Raw genomic sequence first — 22,650 nt, 5'->3', positions numbered from 1 at the left:
CTTGGTTTTCCCAATGTCGAGGAAGCCACAACAGGTACAGCGGATGCAGTATACCGCATTGTCAGATGTGCAGGTGAATATCTGCTTGATGTGGAAAGTCATCTTGGGTCCTGGGATGGGGGTGGGGGGGGGGTAGGTGTAGGGACAGGAGTTGCACTTCCTGCAGTTACAGGGGAAAGTGCAGGGCGTGGTGGGGTTGGAGGGGAGTGTGGAGCGGACAAGGGAGTCCCGGAGACAGTGGTCTTTCCGGAAGGCAGTGAGGGTGGGGATGGAAAAATATCTTTGGTGGTGAGGTCGGATTGTAGATGGCGGAAGTGTCGGAGGATGATGCGTTGTATCCGTAGGTTGGTGGGGTGGTATATGGTATATGGGGTGGTATGGATGAGGGGGATTTCTCTTTTGGTGGTTATTGCAGGGACGGGGAGTGAGGGATGAGGTGCGTGAAATGCGGGAGACACGGTCGAAGGCAATTTCGATCACTGCCGGGGGGAATGTTGCAGTTCTTGAAGAACGAGGAAATCTGGGATGTCTGGGGGTGGAACGCCTCATCCTGGGAGCAGATGCGGCGGAGGCAAAGGAATTGGAAATGGGGGATGGAATTTTTACAGGAAGGTGGGTGGGAGGAGGTGTATTCTAGGTATCTGTGGGAGTCGGTGGGTTTGAAATGGATATCAGATTCTAGGTGGTTGCCTGAGATGGTGACAGAGAGGTCCAGGAAGGGGAGGGTTGTGTTGGAAATGGTCCAGGTGAACTTGAGGTTAGGGTGGAAGGGGCTGGTGAAGTGGATGAACTGTTTGAGCTCCTCTTGGGAGCATGAGGCGGCACCGATACAGTCATCGATATAACAGAGGAAGAGGATGATGCATTGTATGCAGAGGTTGGAGGGGTGGTATGTGAGGATTAGGGGGATTCTCTTATGGCGGTTATTGCGGGGATGGGGTGTGAGGGATGAGTTGCAGGAAATGCGGGAGACACGGTCAAGGGCATTCTCAACTACTGCAGGGGGGAGTAGTTGCGGTCCTAGAAGAAATTTCCCCTGCAACCGCAGGAAGTGCTACACTTGGCCCCACACCTCCTCCCTCACCCACATCCCAGGCCCCCGGTATGACTTTCCATTTCAAGCAGATGTTCACCTGCACATCTGCCAATGTGGTATACTGCATCCGCCAGACCCGTTGTGGCCTCCTCTACATTGGGGAAACCAAGTGGAGGCTTGGGAACCACTTTGCAGAACACCTCCGCTCAGTTCACAACAAACAACTGCACCTCCCAGTCGCGGACCATTTCAACTCCCCTTCAAGTTCCTTAGACGACATGTCCATCCTGTGCCTCCTGCAGTGCCACGACAATGCTACCTGATGGTTCCAGGAACAGCACCTCATATTCCACTTAGGAACCCTGCAGCCCAATGGCATCAATGTGGATTTCACAAGCTTCAAAATCTTCCTTCCCCCAACTGCATCCCAAAACCAGCTCAGCTCGTCCCCGCCTCCCTAACCTGTTCTTCCTCTCACCTATCCCCTCCTCCCACCTCAAGCTGCACCTGTATTTCCTACCTCCTAACCTCATCCCGCCCCCTTGACCTGTCCATCCTCCCCAGACTGACCTATCCCCTCCCTACCTCGCCACCTATATTCACCACTACAGGCTCCATTCCTGCCCCTTTAACCTGTCTGTCTCCTCTCCACGTATCATAGAACAAACATAGAACATAGAACATAGAACAGTACAGCACAGAACAGGCCCTTCAGCCCACAATGTTGTGCCGACCATTGATCCTCATGTATGCACCCTCAAATTTCTGTGACCATATACATGTCCAGCAGTCTCTTAAATGACCCCAATGACCTTGCTTCCACAACTGCTGCTGGCAACGCATTCCATGCTCCCACAACTCTCTGCGTAAAGAACCTGCCTCTGACATCCCCTCTATACTTTCCTCCAAACAGCTTAAAACTATGACCCCTCGTGCTAGCCATTTCTGCCCTGGGAAATAGTCTCTGGCTATCAACTCTATCTATGCCTCTCATTATCTTGTATACCTCAATTAGGTCCCCTCTCCTCCTCCTTTTCTCCAATGAAAAGAGACCAAGCTCAGTCAACCTCTCTTCATAAGAGAAGCCCTCCAGTCCAGGCAGCATCCTGGTAAACCTCCTCTGAACCCTCTCCAAAGCATCCACATCTTTCCTATAATAGGGCGCCCAGAACTGGATGCAGTATTCCAAGTGCGGTCTAACCAAAGTTTTACAGAGCTGCAACAAGATCTCACGACTCTTAAACTCAATCCCCCTGTTAATGAAAGCCAAAACACCATATGCTTTCTTAACAACCCTGTCCACTTGGGTGGCCATTTTAAGGGATCTATGTATCTGCACACCAAGATCCCTCTGTTCCTCCACGCTGCCAAGAATCCTATCCTTAATCCCGTACTCAGCTTTCAAATTCGACCTTCCAAAATGCATCACCTCGCATTTATCCAGGTTGAACTCCATCTGCCACCTCTCAGCCCATCTCTGCATCCTGTCAATGTCCCGCTGCAGCCTACAACAGCCCTCTACACTGTCAACGACACCTCCGACCTTTGTGTCGTCTGCAAACTTGCTGACCCATCCTTCAATCCCCTCGTCCAAGTCATTAATAAAAATCTTCTCTAACCACCTTCAATCTGCCTCCCCCTCCCCCTCTCTCCCTATTTATTTCAGAACCCTTTCCCCAACCCCCTTTTCTGATGAAGGGTCTAGGCCCGAAACATCAGCTTTTGTTCTCCTAAGATGCTGCTTGGCTTGCTGTGTTCATCCAGCTCCACACCTTGTATTCTTGGATTCTCCAGCATCTGCAGATCCCATTATCTCTCTACTCTAAAACTGTACTTTGGATTCTATTGCTGCCTCAAACTGTGCTACTGTGGATGCTCAATAAAGAGGCTATTTTTGCCACGCACCAATCTGGGTCATTATTGAACACGATCCCTCAGCAGGTTACGTGGATTTGCCATGATAAATTGGCCCGTATTGTCCGGGGATGTGCAAGTTAGGGTGGATTGGCCATTCTAAATTGTCCCATAATATCCAGGCTAGGGTGGATTGGCCGTGCTATATTGTCCTGTAGTGTCCAGGGATGTGCAGGTTAGGGTGGATTGTCCGTGCTAAATTGTCCTATAGTATCTAGGGATGTGCGGGTTAGGGCGGATTGACCATGCTAAATTGTCCCGTAGTGCCCAGGGATGTGCGGGTTAGGGTGGATTCGCTGTGCTAAATTGTCCCATTGTGCCCAGGGATGTGCGGGTTAGGGTGGATTGGCCGTGCTAAATTGTCCCGTAGTTCCCAGGGATGTGCAAGTTAGGGTGGGTTGGCCTTGCTAAATTGTCCCATAGTGCCTAGGGATGTGCAGACTGGGATGGATTGGCCATGCTAAATTGTCCCATAGTGCCTAGGGATGTGCAGGCTGGGATGGATTGGCCGTGCTAAATTGCAGAATTGTGGAGATAGTATGTTGGGCTGAGTGTGAGTGGGATATTTTTTGGAGGGTCAGTGGAGACTCAATGAGCTGAATGACTTCTTTCTGCACTGTACCAGTTCTAAGATTCTAACTCCAATGTCGGACTTGAACACACAATCATTTGACAGAGGGCTCAGAGTTTTTGTATCTTTACCGTTTCGTGGGATGTGGACATTGTTGTCTAGCTCTAATTGCCCTTGAGGGTCTTGCTTGACCATTTTAGGGGGCAGTTAAAAGTCATAATCCAGTTCTGTGGGTCTGGAGTCAAGTGTTGTCCAGATGGGGTAAAGAGGGCAGAGTTCCCTCCCTAAAGGACATTAGTGAACCAGGTGGGTTTTTACAACAATCGATGATTAGAGGAGAATAGTTTAGGTCCTCTTGTTCCAAATGGTCATTGCTTGGCTGTTCATGTGGCCTGGACTCATCACCTGGTAGTTGGATACTGCCCAAGGCTCCCACCTGGCGCTGATCCATTGTCGGATTATACATGATCATAGCTGAAGTTTTTGCTGGCTCCTATGATGAATCTTTATATGATGGAGATGGTGGAGTATCTTGGAGATACTTGGAGCAAAATCCTGGGACTTGAAACAATTGGCGTCCAATAACTGCAAACAACTTCTCCTGTGTACCCAAAGTGGCTCACTCTCCACCCTGAGCCTCTGGATGATTCTTGTATCTCGAACAACACATTCTTGTTTTAGAAAAATGCATATATTTCAAGTCATCGATCTTCTTGCGGCTCTGGGATCTTGCCGTTTAGTAACAGGCTGCTGTGTTTTCTGTCACCACAAGTTTGACGGCCACTTCAAGAGGTATTCAGTTGGTGGAGGGGGCAGAATATTCTGATGCTGTGCAGGGAACTATATTAACATGACTTTTACCTTTTTCCCACTCCTCTCTAGATCCCCAGCTCAGGGGCATCATCACCCGCCTGTACTGTCAGGTTGGGTATTACCTACAGCTGGTGCCTGATGGTGGGCTCGATGGCACAAAGGAAGAGATGAGTACCTATGGTGAGTCAATGTCATTTGGGGCATGACCCCTCGGTGGAGTGGACACAGATGAGGTGGGGGTGGGGGCGGGGTGAGCAGGTGTTGGGGAGGAGAATGGGAAGGAGTGGGTGAGAGGGAGGTGTCCGTGAGGGTGAGGTAGAGGAGGAGGAGGTGTGCAGTGGGTGTGGAGGAGAAGGGGTTGGGGGGAGAAGGGGGTGAGGGGGGAGTGGGTGACAGGGTACAAATGGGTGAGGGGTGCATGAACAAAGTGCTGCTATTTGTAATGGTGATGTCCTTCTGCACACTGAGGTACAAAGGAATGTTCCAGACAGTATAACAGGAGAACAAGCTATTAGGCAGAGGGGGTTAGCCTAGTGAATCAGCTAATCCAGAACCCCCAGGCTAATGTTCTGGGGACATGGGTTCAAATCCCACCTCGACAGATGGTAAACTTTCGAGTTCAGTTAAAACACTGACAATATCGATTGTTGTTAAATACCCACCTGGTTCACTAACACCTTTAGCTGGTCTGACCTACGTGTGACTGCAGACCCACAGCAAGGTGGCTGGCCGACTAGTGACAGACAGAAAATGCTGGCCGAGCAAGCCAATGCCCACATCCTGTGAAGAGATTTAAAGTGGGGGGGGGGGGTGTTAAAAAAGAAGTCCCTGGAGGAGGCCCTGCATTCCTGTAGCGCCTTTCACCCCCTCACGGCTCGCCGAAATACACTGCCGGTGAGGCTCAGTCCGTCGGGAACGGGGAAGGATTTGCTCCCACTCTGGTTCAGTAGAGGGGCAGACTTTGATGGACAGGGAGGTAAAAGTTGGTTGGGGGAGATGGATGTTTGGACTGCGGTGACCGACACTGCTTGTTTCCAGTGAAACCTCTGCACTTTGTCCGATGCCTTCTGTTTCTGTGAGTTAGAGTTCATGATCTCCTGTCGGAATGTTTTTCTGGGGTGTTTTGATAAAAGATTTTCCCCGCCCCCACTGCCACAACCCAGGTCTGGTGTTAGTCCTACAAGCTGAACGCTCACGCTATGACCAGCTACCCTTCAGTCGTTAAGCACTTTATCTAGTTGCAGGCTGTCGGATCTTGCTACGCTGTTTATCGCTCGCAACTCTTCCCATGCTCGCAAGGTGCTTCTGCAAGTCCTGAGGCAGTGGAAGGTGCTACAGCAATGCAGAGATAGCAAGAACTGCCGATGCTGAAGTCAGATTCAACACAGCCTGGAGCTGCAGGAACACAGCAGGCCAGGCAGTATCAGAGGAGCAGGGAAGTTGGCATTTCGGGTCGAAACCCTGCTTCAGAAATTTTCCCAAAACGTCAACTTTCCTGCTCCTCTGATGCTGCCTGGCCTGCTGTATTCCTCTAGCCCCACGCTGTGTTCTCACAGAAATGCCAGGGCTCCCCCTGCAGGGAACCGGTGTGTCTGGGAAAACTGTCCGGCAAACGTCTAGTAGTGAGTGAGCGAGATTGGGGTGGGTGGCATGTTTGTTACAGAAGAAGAGAGAACTTTTGGGTGAACAGGATATTTTGGAGATCTCCCTCTCTCCCTTCACAAACACACACAATGAGATTTTGGTGAGGCTCAATACAACTCAATTGCATCTTCTTTTTCTCAGCTCTCTTTAATCTAATTCCAGTCGGACTGAGAGTGGTGGCGATTCAAGGGGTGAAGACTGGACTCTACGTTGCCATGAATTGCGATGGCCACTTGTATACATCGGTGAGTGACTGTGAGTAGGGGACTAGGGAAGACTCTGGAGTTGGAGATACCCACATACAGAGCAACCTGATGAAAACCTACTGCAGTAGTCATAGACTAGATCAAATCTCCCCGAGTTTGAGTGAGCCAACACGCACAGAGAGGGAGCTTTTATTCTATATCTAACCCCACGTTGTGCCTGTCCTTGGAGTGTTTGAGGGGCACTGTGTCAAGCTTAACTTTCAGCTTGAAGGAGTTAGAGGCAGCTTCACTCAGTCTTTAGCCGATGCTGTATATGTCCTGCCTGGGATTGTTGGGTTGCTGCTGTAATATTTCATCCACCCAGCACTAACATCACTCGACTTATCAGTACCAATGAACGTCGCAGCTCTTTAAATTAAACATATATACTGTGCGTCTGTGTGAGAGAGAATGAGTGTGTCTGTGTGTGGGTGTGTGTAGGGGTGTTGTGCAAAAGAGACTGCATGAGAGAAATGTGTGTGTGAGGTGTGCACGCCAAAGTATGTGTATTGTGAGAATGTGTGAGACAAAGACCGAGAGCAGAGGGAGTGTGACAGAAGAGAGAGTATGCGTAACTGTTTGTAAGACAGTGTGTATGAGTGTGTGTCTGTGTGAGAATATGAGTGTGTGTATGTACGTGTGAACAGCTAAGTAAAGTTGTGTGCATGAGTAAGTATGTGTTTATGTGTGTCAAAGAAATGTGTGTGTGAGAAAGTGTGTGAAAAAATGTGAGACAAAGAAAGAGAGCAGAGGGAGTGTGACAGAAGAGACAGCATGCGTAACTGTGTGTTTGTGAGACAGTGTGTAAGTGTGAGTGTGTGTATGGTTAAGTGTGTGTGGGGGGTAAGTATGTGTGTGGTGAGTGTATGTGTGACTGTGTGTCAGTGTGCGTGAGCGTGTTAGTGTGTGTGTGTGTGCACTGCAGTCTGTACTCACACTGCAGAGTACAGGTTCTCCTTGCATGGTTGTTTCCATTTGCATTGTACACAAGGCATCCAGAACATGAGGTAGAAGTGTCCTCATTCTGTCTGTGCTGTAGGACACGTTCCTGACTGATGTCTCAGTCTCTCACTTACAGCTTTGCCCAGTCATTGTGACTATTGGGTTCTCTGGTTCTCAGAACTGGGTCAGGTATCAGGAAAACTGCGCTGAAATTCTCCAAAGGAAGCAGCCCCTGCTCAGCATAACTCACTGAAAGCTGCTGAAGGATGCCCACTCAGAATTCCGTCTAGGCTCGTGTAAACGTCTTTTGACATCACTTTCTCATTTGCTTAGGGACAGTGATTCAGTTTCTTTGTGTAAGCTGAGATAATGGGAACTGCGGATGCTGGAGAATTCCAAGATAATAAAATGTGAGGCTGGATGAACACAGCAGGCCAAGCAGCATCTGAGGGGCACAAAAGCTGACGTTTCGGGCCTAGACCCTTCATCAGAGAGGGGGATGGGGAGAGGGAGTTGGAATAAATAGGGAGAGAGGGGGAGGCGGACCGAAGATGGAGAGTAAAGAAGATAGGTGGAGAGAGTATAGGTGGGGAGGTAGGGAGGGGATAGGTCAGTCCAGGGAAGACGGACAGGTCAAGGAGGTGGGATGAGGTTAGTAGGTAGCTGGGGGTGCGGCTTGGTGTGGGAGGAAGGGATGGGTGAGAGGAAGAACCGGTTAGGGAGGCAGAGACAGGTTGGACTGGTTTTGGGATGCAGTGGGTGGGGGGGAAGAGCTGGGCTGGTTGTGTGGTGCAGTGGGGAGAGGGGACGAACTAGGCTGGTTTAGGGATGCAGTAGGGGAAGGGGAGATTTTGAAACTGGTGAAGTCCACATTGATACCATTAGGCTGCAGGGTTCCCAAGCGGAATATGAGTTGCTGTTCCTGCAACCTTCGGGTGGCATCATTGTGGCAGTGCAGGAGGCCCATGATGGACATGTCATCTAGAGAATGGGAGGGGGAGTGGAAATGGTTGCGACTGGGAGGTGCAGTTGTTTGTTGCGAACTGAGCGGAGGTGTTCTGCAAAGCGGTCTCCAAGCCTCCGCTTGGTTTCCCCAATGTAGAGGAAGCCGCACCGGGTACAGTGGATGCAGTATACCACATTGGCAGATGTGCAGGTGAACCTCTGCTTAATGTGGAATGTCATCTTGGGGCCTGCGATAGGGGTGAGGGAGGAGGTGTGGGGACAAGTGTAGCATTTCCTGCAGTTGCAAGGGAAGGTGCCGGGTGTGGTGGGGTTGGAGGGCAGTGTGGAGCGAACAAGGGAGTCACGGAGAGAGTGGTCTCTCCGGAAAGCAGACAGGGGAGGGGATGGAAAAATGTCTTGGGTGGTGGGGTCGGATTGTAAATGGCGGAAGTGTCGGAGGATGATGCGTTGTATCCGGAGGTTGGTAGGGTGGTGTGTGAGAACGAGGGGGATCCTCTTAGGGCGGTTGTGGCGGGGGCGGGGTGTGAGGGATGTGTTGCGGGAAATACGGGAGACGCGGTCAAGGGCGTTCTCGATCACTGTGGGGGGCAAGTTGCGGTCCTTAAAGAACTTGGACATCTGGGATGTGCGGGAGTGGAATGTCTTATCGTGGGAGCAGATGCGGCGGAGGCGGAGGAATTGGGAATAGGGGATGGAATTTTTGCAGGAGGGTGGGTGGGAGGAGGTGTATTCTAGGTAGCTGTGGGAGTCGGTGGGCTTGAAATGGACATCAGTTACAAGCTGGTTGCCTGAGATGGAGGCTGAGAGGTCCAGGAAGGTGAGGGATGTGCTGGAGATGGCCCAGGTGAACTGAAGGTTGGGGTGGAAGGTGTTGGTGAAGTGGATGAACTGTTCGAGCTCCTCTGGGGAGCAAGAGGCGGCGCCGATACAGTCATCAATGTACCGGATGAAGAGGTGGGGTTTGGGGCCTGTGTAGGTGCGGAAGAGGGACTGTTCCACGTAACCTACAAAGAGGCAGGCATAGCTGGGGCCCATGCGGGTGCCCATGGCCACTCTCTCCATACTCTCTCCACCTATCTTCTTTACTCTCCATCTTCGGTCCGCCTCCCCCTCTCTCCCTATTTATTCCAGCTCCCTCTCCCCATCCCCCTCTCTGATGAAGGGTCTAGGCCCGAAACGTCAGCTTTTGTGCTCCTGAGATGCTGCTTAGCCTGCTGTGTTCATCCAGCCTCACATTTTATTATCTTTGTGTAAGCTGTTGGCTTTTACTTCAACTGCAAAAGCTGATTCACTCCTACTCTCTTTCATTTTTGTGTGTATTCAGCAGGAATTCTCCCTGCTTCCCACTGAGAGGACTATGTGTCATTCTAATTTCAGCAGAGTAGGGAATATCTCTCAGCGTGTCCTGTTTCAACGCGTGGCCAATTAATATCAAAGACAAGTCCACAGAACAATCACAAAAGCTAAGTTGGCTACTCAGTGCAGTGAGTCCCTGAAAGTGTCATGACTGTGGCGAAGCTGTACTTCCCATAGAAAGCAGGAGTGTACCAAACCATTTCTCTAACTATCCTCCTTTTCATGAAAAGAACAATGCACATTGCATGCACTATCTTTTGCAATTGCATGTTAGCCACAGACGCAGTTTACAAAGAATGTCATCTCATGTGAAAACAGAGTACGTGGAATCAAGTCTGTCTCACTTTTTGTCTGTCTCTTGCAATCTGCAATGTTTTTCGCCTTGCATTTATCAGGACTCCAAAAATAAAGGGATTTTTGCCAATATCGTGTTGGAGAGTACTGGTTGGTTGGCATGTGGGCTCTGATTGGCAGAGGAGGTGCATTTTTTTTATTCCCTTGTGGGAGGTCAGTGTCACTGGTTGAACCAGCATTTATTGCCTATCCCAAGTTGCTCTTAAGAAGGTGGAGGAGAGCTGAGTTCTTGGACTGCTGCGGTCCACCTGCTGTAGGTTGACTCAGTTCAAATGAGGCAGTCAAAAGGGCATTCTGAGAGGAGTGCCAGGGTATAGGACAAAGGTACGAGACTGACATTAGATATTGATGCTCTTTTGAAAAGCTAGTGCAGGCACATAGGCTGAATTGACTCCTGTGCTGTTTCAATTCTGTGATTCTGAAAGGTAAACAGCTCCTGCGAGAATTAAGAGCTTAATCTATAATCTGTCAAGATGTAATGTGTTGTCAGGGCTTCCATATGTATCTTAGTAACCAGAAATAACCAGAAATGTGGTCATTATGTCTTACCAGCACAGCACTTCTTTTGCCTTCCTCACACTGGACTGAATTCCGTCTAGGCTCGTGTAAACGTCTTTTGACATCACTTTCTCATTTGCTTAGGGACAGTGATTCAGTTTCTTTGTGTTAGCTGTTGGCTTTTACTTCAACTGCAAAAGCTGCGATACAAGTCATACAAAGCTGTAGTTGGACCAACTCGATTCAGTTCTGTATCCTGCACCACAGGAAGAATAGATTGGACTAAGCTAAAAATGTTAAAACATGAGCAGTGGTTTCCCTCAATCCCCAGACATTTCAAGGTGATCCAGCTGTGATGACCGCCCCAGGTAAAGTTCTCCAATTTGCTACCGTTCTGCACCAGATACTCCAAATTGTTAAGCTCCCTGGTGGCGAGGTTGAACTGATTCTCTTTGGTAAATCACCTGTTTCCTTGGTTGGTGACAACAAGATTAACTTAGAAGAATCTCTCTTTTGTGGAAACATTTCTCCCAGTTTCAAATGAACTTGCATTTAAAAAGAAAGGACTCAACCTAACCAGACTTTCCTGAATTAAGAAAAAGACCAAGTTTATTGATTACAAAACACAAGAACAAATAATAGTGTGACACATATACACACAAAAAGACTAGAAATAAGATGCGAGCCCAAAAATAAAAATGAAATAGATATACAGATCAGTCTGAATTTCTTGTGAACAACACATAAGACAATGTTGTAGCTATTACTGGATGACACTAGTAACAATAATGTTGGCAGCTAATTTCAAGGATCTTGGTTGTAAAGGTTGGTGGAAATTCTGTTGTTCTGATTCATTTTGACAGTTTCTGAATTCCAGCATTCAGAGCGTGAGAGTTTTTTTTACCTTTTATTTGTGGTGCAGGGGCACACACACACACACACACACACACACACACACACACACACACACACACACACACACACACACACACACACACACACACACCAGGTGTAAGCCCTGTTCAGTACAGTCCTGCCAATAGTCAGCCCCATTGTTTATGACCAAGAATGTGGTTCTTATGTCTTGCCGTCACACCCTGTTTGAAGTTTCCTTGACACTTCACAGGTTTGACATTTTCACAAGAACTTTTCCAGACACTCACTGAATTTACATTCATGATTTCTCTTTATCTCTGTAGCAGTCCTCGTTTTAAGAAAAAAATAGAATAATAAGCATGGAAACGCACCTTCAGTCCAACCAGTCCATGCTGAACATAATCCCAAATTAAGCTAGTCAAATTTTTAAATTAAAAGCAAAACATAATTATAAATACTTCAGGGTTTTGATTCATTGTCACAACACAACTGACCTGTATATTATGTTAAGGTAATTTGATGAGGCCAACACAATTCTCTGTCTGGAGGGAGTCCAGAACTTTCAAATTAGGGCCAACAATCAGAGGATGATAAAAACTGAAAGCATTGCGGATGCTGTAAATCAGGAACAAAAACAGATGTTGCTGAAAAAGCTCAGCAGCATCTGTGAAGAAAAATATGAATTAACATTTCGGGTCTGATGACCCTCCCTCAGGATTCAGATGATAATGTTAGGTAGCACTTTTTCATAAAAAGAGCAGAAATCCAAATCTATTCCTCCAGAATGGCTGTTATTGCTGGGAATCATTTCAGCCTTTTAATACTTAGATTTTTTTTGTTGGTGTTAAGGGAAATGGTGTCAAAGCAGGTAAATGCAGCTAGATACAGACCGACATGAATTATGTTGTAGAGTAAGATCAAGGGGCTGCATGGTTCCTTCTTTTTAATGTTAATAATTCTAGACCTTGCTTCTCTGGGTTTGAATACACACTTCATCTAACATTCCTCTAATCCCTCACTTTGCCTGAGTTGAATGGACTCCTACCAGTCCCAGCCAGTGATGGCAGTGAGGCCCACACTGTGTTAAACTGGGCTTGACTGTGACAGCCCACTCACATTGTGAATCGTAAAGGGACAGGGAAGCCTGTTTGTGTGAGACTTGAGGCCTGTGTGTATGAGAGAGACAGTGAGACATGCGAGTGTGAGGGACAGTGAGGCATGTGAGTGTGAGACTTGAAGCTTGTGTTTGTGAGAGAAACAATAAGGCCTGTGAATGTGAAAGAGACACTGAGGCCAGTGAGTGAGAGAGGGACAATGAAGTCAGAGTGGGAGGTGTGAAGCCTGTGAGGGTGAGAGAGACAGTGAGGTCTGAGTAGTGACCATAATACAGTGAGTTTTAAGATACTCATGGATAGGGATAACAGTATTCCTCAGAAAAAGGTGTCAAACTGGGTTAAGGTGAACCGCAAGAATATTAGACAGGAACTGGAGAATGCTGATTGGAGGTGGCTGTTTGAGGGTACGTGGGAGTAGTTCAAACAGCAGTTGATAAGAGTTCAGGAGTTGCATGTTCCTGTGAGAATGAAGGATGAGCATGGCAAGTTACGTGAAGCTTGGATGACCAGGAATGTTATGATCTTAGTCAAAAAGGAAAAGAAAGCATATGTAAGGTCTAGGAGGATGGGAATTGACAAAGCCCTTGAAGTATATAAAGAAAGTAAAAAAGAACATAAACAAGGAATTAGTAGGGCTAAAAGGGATTATGAAAGGTCATTGGCAAACAGGTTTAAGGAGAATCCCAAGGTTTTATATACATATATAAAAAATCAAGAGGGTAGCCAGGGAAAGGGTTGGCTTACTCAGGGATAAAGGAGAGAATCCATATGTGGAGCCGGAAAAGGTAGGTGAGGTCTTAAATGAATACTTCGTGCCGGTATTCACTAAAGAGAAGGAATTGGTGGAGGATGATCTCAGGGAAGGGAGTGTTGAGTTTCTAAATCATGTTCCTATTAAAAGAGAAGAGTTGTTGTGTGCCTTACGGTAGATAAGTCCCAGGGTCCTGATGATCTAACCCAGAATATTCAGGAAGACAAGAGAACATTGGAGCATTGACAGACATCTTTGTATCCTCTTTGGCCACAGATGAGGTGCCAGAGGACTGGAGAAGAATCAATGTTGTCCCAATGTTCAAGAAGGGTAACAGGCATAATCTTGAACATTACAGACCTGTGAGCCTCATGTTGCTGGTAGGGAAATTATTGGAAAACATTCTCAGGGATAAGATCTTTACTCATTTAGAAGCAAATAGACTTATTAGTTCAAAAGAGATGAGTGAGGCACGTTTTTCAAACAAAGGGTGGTGAGTGCCTGGAAAGCACTGCCAGAGGAGGTTGTGGAAGCAGACATAATAGCAGCGTTTGAGAAGCACCTGGATGAATACATGAATAGGAAGGGAATACAGGGATATGGATCCTTTCAGTGAAGGCAGTTTTAGTATGGAAGGGCAAATCGTGTCAGCAGAGGCTTAGAGAGCTGAAGGGCCTGTTCCTGTGCTATATTGTTCTTTGTTCTTTGAGTGTGAGATGTGAAGCCAGTGAGTTTGAGAGAAACAGTGAGGGCTGTGTAAAACCTGAGGCCTATGTTTGTGAGAGATACAGTGAGGTCTCTGTATAAGATGTGAAGCCTGGGAGTGAGGCCTTTCAGTGAGAGGGACAGTTGAGCCTGTGAGTGTGAAAGGGACAGTGAGGCCTGTCAATGTGAGAGGGACAGTGAAGCCTGTGAGTGTGAGAGGGACAGTGAAGCCTTTGAGTGTGAGAGGGACAGTGAAACCTGAGAGTGTGAGAGGGACAGTGACGCCTGTGAGTGAGAGATGCACAGTGAGGCCTGTCAGTGTGAAAGTTAAAGCCCATGAGCATGAGAATTTGATTTTTTCAGTACAATGGGAACCAAAACTCGAAGGGAAGGAGCCGGGGAAAGATACTACACCAGAGATCAGAAAGTAAAGTTAATCTTGTTCTAAACTCCACAGGAGCACTTCACATCTGAATGCAAGTTCAAGGAGTCCGTGTTTGAGAATTACTATGTGACATACTCTTCGGTCCTGTACCGACAACGGGAATCTGGCCGGTCGTGGTACCTCGGCATCAACAAGGAAGGGGAGACCATGAAAGGCAACAGAGTGAAGAAAACTAAGAGGGCTGCACATTTTCTTCCCAAACTCATCGAAGGTAAAGCAACCATTACAAGGTGCTCACCTGTTCTCATCCTCCATATATCTTTCTCCCATTCACAAATGCCTTGGCAATTATTGAAGTTCCATGAGATGCTAAATGGGAATACTTTTTGCCAACATCTCCTTGGTGACCAATGCTGGTTTAATCCCTGTCCAGCATCACTAGACACTGGAAAGTGTTCAGGGACAACAAGGTGTGACTGTAAGTGAGGCAGGTATGGGGATTCTGAGTTCAGGAGTGCAGGAGCCTCAGCCCTTGACCTTGAGCAACAGGTATGAGATTCTTGCTCCCTGTACGGTTGAGGAAAAGGACTGTGGACAGGATGAGCCAGCTGACCATGGCACTGTGGCGCAGAAGGTCATTCAAGAGGGTGTGCAAAAAGACAGGTAGGTGTTATAGGGGATTCTATAATTAGAGGGACAGATAGTATCCTATGCAAGCCGGATCGGGAGTCCCGCATGGTGTGTTGCCTGCCCGGTGCCAGGGTGCGGGACATCTCTGACCGGGTTGAAAGGATATTGGAGCGGGAGGGGGAGGATCCAGTTGTTGTGTTCCATGTTGGGACTAACAACATGGACAAAGCGAGGGTAGAGGACCTGTTCAGGGATTATCAAGCACTAGGAAAGAAATTGAAGTACAGGTCCTCAAGGGTCATAATCTCCGGATTACTGCCCGAGCCACGTGCCAATTGGCATAGGGAAAAGAACGTTAGGGAAGTAAACACATGGCTAAGGGATTGGTGTGGGAAAGAGGGATTCCATTTCATGGGGCATTGGCATCAGTTTTGGAACCAGGGGGATCTGTACCGTTGGGACGGTCTCCACCTGAACCGACCTGGAACCAGTGTTCTAGCGAAAAGGATAGATAGGGTGGTCAGTAGGACTTCAAACTTCTGAGTCGGGGGAAGGGAAAGTGAAAGTGACAGTGAGTATGGAGTTAAATGGAAAGATAAGCAACAGGATAGCATGTACAGGTGGATTTAAGCTCGAGGCAGACTAGGAATACAGCAAAAAGGAAGGATAGCTTAAGACATCTTAGGATTTCCAATATCTCTAATAATGATAAGAAAGCTAGCATTAAGGCACTTTACCTAACTGCTCATAGTATTCGCAACAAAGTAGATGAATTAACAGCACAAATCCTCTTGAAAGATTATGATGTGGTAGGCATCACAGAGACATGGTTGCAGGGAGTTCAGGACTGGCAGTTAAACATTCAAGGATTCACAACATATCGAAAAGACAGGGAGGTGGGCAGAGGGGGTGGGGTTGCCTTGTTAGTTAAGAATGAAATTAAATTTACGGCACTGAATGACATAGGGTGAGAAGATGTGGAGTCTGTGTGGGTGGAGTTGAGGAACCACAAAGGCAAAAAAAACTATAATGGGAATTATGTACAGACCTCCTAGCAATGATCAGGACCAGGGGCGCGAGATGCACCGGGAAATAGATAGGGCATGTCAGAAAGGCAAGGTCACGGTGATCATGGGGGACTTCAATATGCAGGTGGACTGGGTGAATAATGTTGCTGGTGGATCCAAAGAAAGGGAATTCATGGAATGTTTGCAGGATGGCTTTTTGGAACAGCTTGTGATGGAGCCCACAAGGGAGCAGGCTAGTCTGGACTTTGTGCTGTGTAATGAGCCAGACTTTATAAAAGATCTCAAAGTAAGGGAACACTTAGGAGGCAGCGATCATAATATGGTAGAGCTCAGTCTGCAGTTTGAAAGACAGAAGGCAAAATCGAATGTAATGGTGTTACAGTTAAATAAAGGTAGAAGCAGAGCCTAGCGGGGAAGACAGTGGAGCAACAATGGCAGGAGTTTCTGGGTGTAATTGAGGACACAGTACAGAGGTTCATCCCAAAGAAAAGAAAGATTATCCGTGGTTGGATTAGACAGCCATGGCTGACAAAGGAAGTCAGGAAATGTATCAAAGGAAGAGACAGCCTATAAAGTGGCCAAGAGTACTGGGAAAGCAGAAAATTGGGAAGGCTGCAAAAACAAACAGGGGATAACAAAGAGAGAAATAAGGAAGGAGAGGATCAAATATGGCAGTAGGCTAGCTAGTAATATTAGAAATGATAGTAAAAGCTTCTTTCAATACATAAGAAACAAACGAGAGGCAAAAGTAAACATTGGGGCGCTCCAAATTGATGCTGGAAGGCTAGTGATGGGAGATAAGGAAATAGCTGAAGAACTTAATAAGTACTTTGCATCAGTCTTCACAGTGGAAGACATGAATAGTATGCCAACAATTAGGGAGAGTGAGGGGGCAGAGTTTTACTAAAAATTGATAAATCTCCTGGCCCTGATGGGCTACATCCTAGAGTTCTAAGGGAGGTGGCTGAGGAAATAGTGGAAGCTTTGGTTGTGATCTTTCAAAAATCACTGGAGTCTGGGAAAGTCCCAGATGATTGGAAAATTGCTGTTGTAACCCCCTTGCTTAAGAAAGGAACAAGGCAAAAGATGGAAAATTATAGGCCAATTAGCCTAACCTCGGTTGTTGGTAAAATTCTAGAATCCGTTGTTAAGGATGAGATTTCTAAATTCCTGGAAGTGCAGGATCAGATTAGAACTAGTCAGCATTGATTTAGTAAGGGGAGGTCATGCCTGACAAACCTGTTAGAATTCTTTGAAGAGGTAAAAAGTATGTTAGACCAGGGAAACCCAGTGGATGTTATCTATCTAGACTTCCAAGGTGTCTCACGGGAGGCTGCTGAGCAAGGTGAGGGCCCATGGTGTTCAAGGTCAGCTACTGGCTTGGACTGAGGATTGGCTGTCTGACAGAAGGCAGAGAGTTGGGATAAAAGGCTCTTTTTCGGAATAGCAACCGGTGACGAATGGTGTCCCGCAGGGTTCAGTGTGGGGGCCGCAGCTGTTTGCTTTTATATTAATGATGTGGATGAAGGGACTGGGGGCATTCTGGCGAAGTTTGCTGATGATACGAAGATAGGTGGACAGGCAGGTAGTACTGAGGAGGTGGGGAGGCTGCAGAAAGATTTAGACAGTTTAGGAGGGTGGTCCAGGAATGGCCGATGAAATTCAATGTGAGTAAATGTGAGGTTTTGCACTTTGGAAAAAAGAATACAGGCATGGACTATTTTTTAAACAGTGAGAAAATTCGTAAAGCAGAAGTACAAAGGGATCTGGGAGTGTTGGTCCAGGATTCTCTAAAAGTTAACTTGCAGGTAGAGTCCATGATTAAGAAAGTGAATGTAATGTTGTCATTTATCTCAAGAGGGTTGGAATATAAAAGCAGTGATGTGCTTCTGAGACTTTATAAAGCTTTAGTTGGGCCCCATTTAGAATACTGTGTCCAATTTTGGGCCCCATACCACAGGAAGGACATACTGGCCCTGGAGCGTGTCCAGCAGAGATTCACACGGAATATCCCTGGAATGGTAGGTTTAACGTACGATGAATGGCTAAGGATCCTGGGATTGTATTCATTAGAGTTTAGAAGGTTGACGGGAGATCTAATAGAAACTTACAAGATAATGTACAGCTCAGAAAGGGTGGACGCTGGGAAGTTGTTTCTGTTAGACAGGGAGACTAGGACCCGTGGGCACAGCCTTAGAATTAGAGGTGGTAAATTTAAAACGGAAATAAGGAGACATTTCTTCAGCCAGAGAGTGGTTGGCTTGTGGAATTCATTGCCATGAGTGCAGTGGAGCCCAGGACATTAGATGCCTTCAAGGCAGAGATCAATAAATTCTTGATCTCACAAGGAATCAAGGGCTACGGGGAGAGTGCATGGAAGTGGAATTGAAATGCCCATCAGGCGTGATTTAAATGGTGGAGTGGACCCGATGGACCGAATGGCCTTACTTCCACTCCTATGTCTTATGGTCTTATGGACACTATCTGCTGTCTGTTGCTTTTGGCTGTTTGCGGTGAACCTTTCCCTAAGGGAGAGACCCCACCTCCCCTGGGGACACTTGATGGGGTACAGTTTGGAAAGATATTTAAAAAAGGTCTACAGCTGTACTGGAGCCTAGTTTTCTTTTACAAAGATGAGTGCAGTGTTAAAAATCTGAGTGGTAGTATTAATAAATTATTGAGCTGCCCTTACTTTGAACCTCATCCATCTTTGGTTGCCTCAGTTCCAGAAGGATATGCCAAGATGGGGCTGAGATGGAAAATGATCCCTGAGATGAGAGATATTTGTTGTGAAGGTTATGATTGGGGCTGCTCTCATTATAATGAAGGATGTTAACAAGCAAGTCATGATCGACAGTAAGATGCTCAGAGAGCCATTGCAGAAGTGATGGGCTGAATAGCCACTGTCTGTACACAGTGATGCTCCACTGTCGAGGCAACAAGGGGTTCTGTGGACATGAATCAGTGAAGAACCCACTGCTCCTGTTGGCTGAGACACAAAACTGGGAAGACATCCATTTACAAACCATCAGCTGAAAAAGAATTGTTGCCGAACAGATTTCACGAAAGCTTTTAACATCTTGCACTCATCAGGAAAAAGCAAGAATGCCAGATTTCCTAGATTTTTCCAGAAGTGAGATACATGCTCATTCTCTATAAGTAAAGGAAATAAATTCAGGCATTTCGCTTGGAGCCTATAGAACAATACTGCTTTCCCCAATGCAACGACTCAGTCAACCAGAATTGACATACCGATCAATGAGCAACTTTTCTTCCCATCGTATAAATCATTGTGATGGTTTGAAATTTAGCATTATTGCATTTGCCCTGATGAGTGCATGACATAAACCCTTAGCAACATATGCCTTTCATTCCGATAAGCTTCAAAATCTTCTCTAAAACGGTGAGTTGGTAAGAAATAAAAATGTCTGATTGGAAACAGAAGGGGAACCAAATCCAAAATCGTCTTCAAAAACAAAGGGAAGTATCTGAAAGGTTTTGGAGACTGCAGTGATGCCTATACATCATGGGTTAATTTACAAGGAGAGTTAACACAAACCACAGCTATATTTACTGGAATTTACAAACATGACTAGATAGGTACGGTGAGGGAGGGCATCTGGAGCAGTCAAATGGACCCAACCCTGACGAAAAGGGTATCTTTAGTGGAAAGAGGGCATACGGGAAGAAGGACACAACCGAAAAATTATTTTACATACAAGCCATAGGCCTCATTTCCACGTACGTACTGTAAATAATTCCTTCTTTATCCTTAATTTTGCTTCATATTTGTTATGACCTGATGCCAATGGAATAAGAAATTTTTGGACCATCTGTATGATCTCATTTAAAGGGAGAACTGGATTGAGGGGTTGAATGGCCTTCTTCTGTTTCTATGCTTTAGGATGATATCATGTATAACTGGGGCTCGGGTTCTCCATTGGACAGAAGGCACGGGTGACGTTCTCACTGGGCGTTAGGTACAAGGAGTAATATCCTGGGAAAGACGGGGTGGGGGTAGGGGGAGAAACAAAAGTAAGAGTCCAATCATAAGCGGTTTTGAAAGGCCTTGATTGCAAGTTAACGTTGTAGCTCGAGGGGATCATGTGCCCAGTATGTCTCCACATGGTGTCAGATACACTCAATAACAGAACTAACTTCACCAAAGCTGCGGTACTCTGTCACCGAGTTTTCCCCCTTTATTTACACTGACCCAGCTTCTTCAGAGCCAGCTCTCAGACTGAGCAGAACTGCTGATACTCCTGTTTATGTCCGTTAGCAAGGGCTCCCTGATTGAACCAGATTAACAACTCCCAGTCAAGGGCATTCAGATTATACGATGTCCAGTCAGCTTACCTCATTACAACTGCTACTATAAAAATCCATGACACTGCTTATTTTTGACTAAGCTAAAGGGGCATGTCAATGCAGATTGTTGTGATTGGATTCTGACTGTCTCCTGCCTTCTCTTGCAGCTGCTTTGTATCGGGAGCCGTCTCTACATGAACTGTTGGACGATCTCCCAGATATGAAGAAGGCCATAAAGATGGGCGATGAGCTGGTGACCATGGGCAACGGGAAGGGACAGCCCCTACAGACGGACACGTAGTCCACAGGACGATGCTGTCAATGAAAGCTTCAAGAAAAGGGAGGGTTAGGAGGCAGGGAAGGGGTGGGGCGGGGGTTGAATGTATGGGCATCTTGAGTCATTCAGGGGGGTGGGATTGGGGTATGGGGTTTGGTGGGGGTGGGTGGAGGGGAGCATTGGGGGGTGGAATTAAGGTGCTAGTGACCTGAACAGCCAATCATTGAGAAAGAGAATGCAGTCAATCAGTGGGCATGGCAAGGAGCACCCACAGGTGGTGGAAGTGGCACCCACTCCTTATGTGGCACCCTCTATGCACAGGCTTAAATCTTGCCTGGTCTTTGCACCATCATATATCGCCAGGAGGGAGGTCAGACAGGGAATGGGGACTAAAAATGTGGTGTGGGTGCTATAGAGGATGGAGTGGTGTGCGGAGCGGGGGCAGGCAGTTATCAGGTAGCCCCCAAGCCTGCTGGAGGGAACCACTCAATCCTCCATCTCCCCTTGCGCACACAGACCAGCTGTCTGTTTCCTGAAACCCCATTTCCAGGGATCTAGACTCCCACGTTCCAGGGATCGACACCTCTTTGTCCCACATCCACATTCAGGAAGAGGCCATTCAGCCCCTTAAATCTGGCACCATCCAGTTAGATTGTTGTCAAACTGGGTCCACCTGCCTTGTTTCTGTGATCCTGCCCCTACAAAACCTAAACCGAGTGGACAGATCAAATATCCAGTGGACCCCAATTAGTTAGGGGAAGGGAATTCAGTTGTTCCACTACCATTTGTTTGAATGGCCATTAACATCAGTTTTAGGTTCATACCCCCTTCATCTGTTCTCCCCTTGCCAATTTGTTGACATACCGAAAACAACCAACTCCATCCATCATTGTAAACTGATCAATTCAATCTCATTGCCATCTTCCATGCTCAACTTAATGCTCCAGGGCGCCTCTCACTCATTCCTCACACTGGGAAGTCCATTTTGTAAAGGGACTATTCGCCATGATCCCTTGAGGAAAGGTGGGCACGGCCTTAACACCACATTTACCAGCAGTTTTTAATCCACACTAACTCATTTAGAGAGCTCACTACAGGCCATTAGGCCCATCTTGTCCATACTAGAATTTTTTTTTAGAGACACCCAGATCATACCAATCATGAACATCCAGCCCTACAGCCCCATGTCAATCCCAAACTGATCCCACTGCTCCACTCTCTCCCCATAGTCTTGTATTAATTTCAAACAAATCTCATTACCTGGGCTCTCTCCCCATGGCCCTACGTCAACCCTAAACTAATCCCACTGTGTTCTACCCACGGTGTAATATAGTCAATCGACCAAGATTCCAACAGCACCTTAATGACGTAGGACAGAAAATGTGACTATCCTGATCCTTTCAAAGAGCTACACAATTTATCCCTGCCCCTGTCCTTGCAACATAAGCCTGACATAAATTGCTTTCTATCTTTTACTTGAGTTACTCCCCGTAACTCTTCCTCTAGTTTTTCAATGACATCATTGGTGCTGCATCCCTCTCTGGCTCAAAATTGGAAAAACGTATCAATTTTGCTTCCAATTTCCACTCTGCTCTCATCTTTCCTTCCCTTCAAATATCCAGTGGACCTCCCTTCCCTTCTTTGATGTCTCCATTTCCATTTCTGGGGATAGGCTGGCCACCAATATACATTACAAATCCATCCCCTCCGACAGTTAGCTAGCTTCCTGTAAGCACTTCATTCCATTCTCCCACTTTCTCCATCTCTGTTGCAGCTATCTGATGATGCCACCTCCTGCAGTGGGGAAACTCAGACATGTCCACCCTTGTCTGCAACTGAGGACTCTCTGCTAATTTAGTTGACAGGGCCCTCAGCTGTGTCTGATTTGTTTCCTGCTCTTCTGCCCTCACCCTTTCCCTCTCACTACAACAAGAGTCCTTCTGGTCCTCACTTTATAACCCACTAGGCTTCGTATATAAAGGACTGTAAGCAGCCATTTTTGCCACCACCAGCCATATCTCACTACCAGACACATCTTCTCCTTCCTTCCCCTTGCTTGTCATATCCTGCAAGGATTACTCCTTCCAGAACACCCTGTTCAACTCATAACACCTCCCCATACCCCAAAACCACCTTCCCATGCAATTGCACAATCTAGTCTACTGTACTAGATGTGATCTCCAATGGAATGCAGACTGGATGACCACTTGGTCAAACACATCCATCTTATCTGTAA

At 46.9% G+C, this 22,650-nt stretch overlaps 1 protein-coding gene across 2 annotated transcripts in view; it reads left to right on the top strand.

Annotated features, from left to right (window-relative positions):
- The window catches only part of LOC125448745 (fibroblast growth factor 11-like), a 49,737-nt gene extending 29,278 nt beyond the window's left edge, over positions 1-20,459 (top strand). For both annotated transcript variants that reach the window (XM_048524239.1, XM_048524238.1), the window contains 4 exons: positions 4,404-4,514; positions 6,120-6,223; positions 14,244-14,442; positions 20,305-20,459. In XM_048524239.1, the coding sequence (XP_048380196.1) occupies positions 4,404-4,514; positions 6,120-6,223; positions 14,244-14,442; positions 20,305-20,438 (548 nt within the window). In that variant the 3' untranslated portion in view covers positions 20,439-20,459. The remainder of the gene's footprint in view (positions 1-4,403; positions 4,515-6,119; positions 6,224-14,243; positions 14,443-20,304) is intronic.
- The last annotated feature ends 2,191 nt before the right edge of the window (positions 20,460-22,650 follow it).

This window comes from Stegostoma tigrinum, chromosome 45 (assembly GCF_030684315.1).
Source record: "Stegostoma tigrinum isolate sSteTig4 chromosome 45, sSteTig4.hap1, whole genome shotgun sequence".
NCBI classification, from domain to species: Eukaryota; Metazoa; Chordata; class Chondrichthyes; order Orectolobiformes; family Stegostomatidae; genus Stegostoma; species Stegostoma tigrinum.
This window is presented reverse-complemented; position numbering and strand designations above follow the sequence as displayed.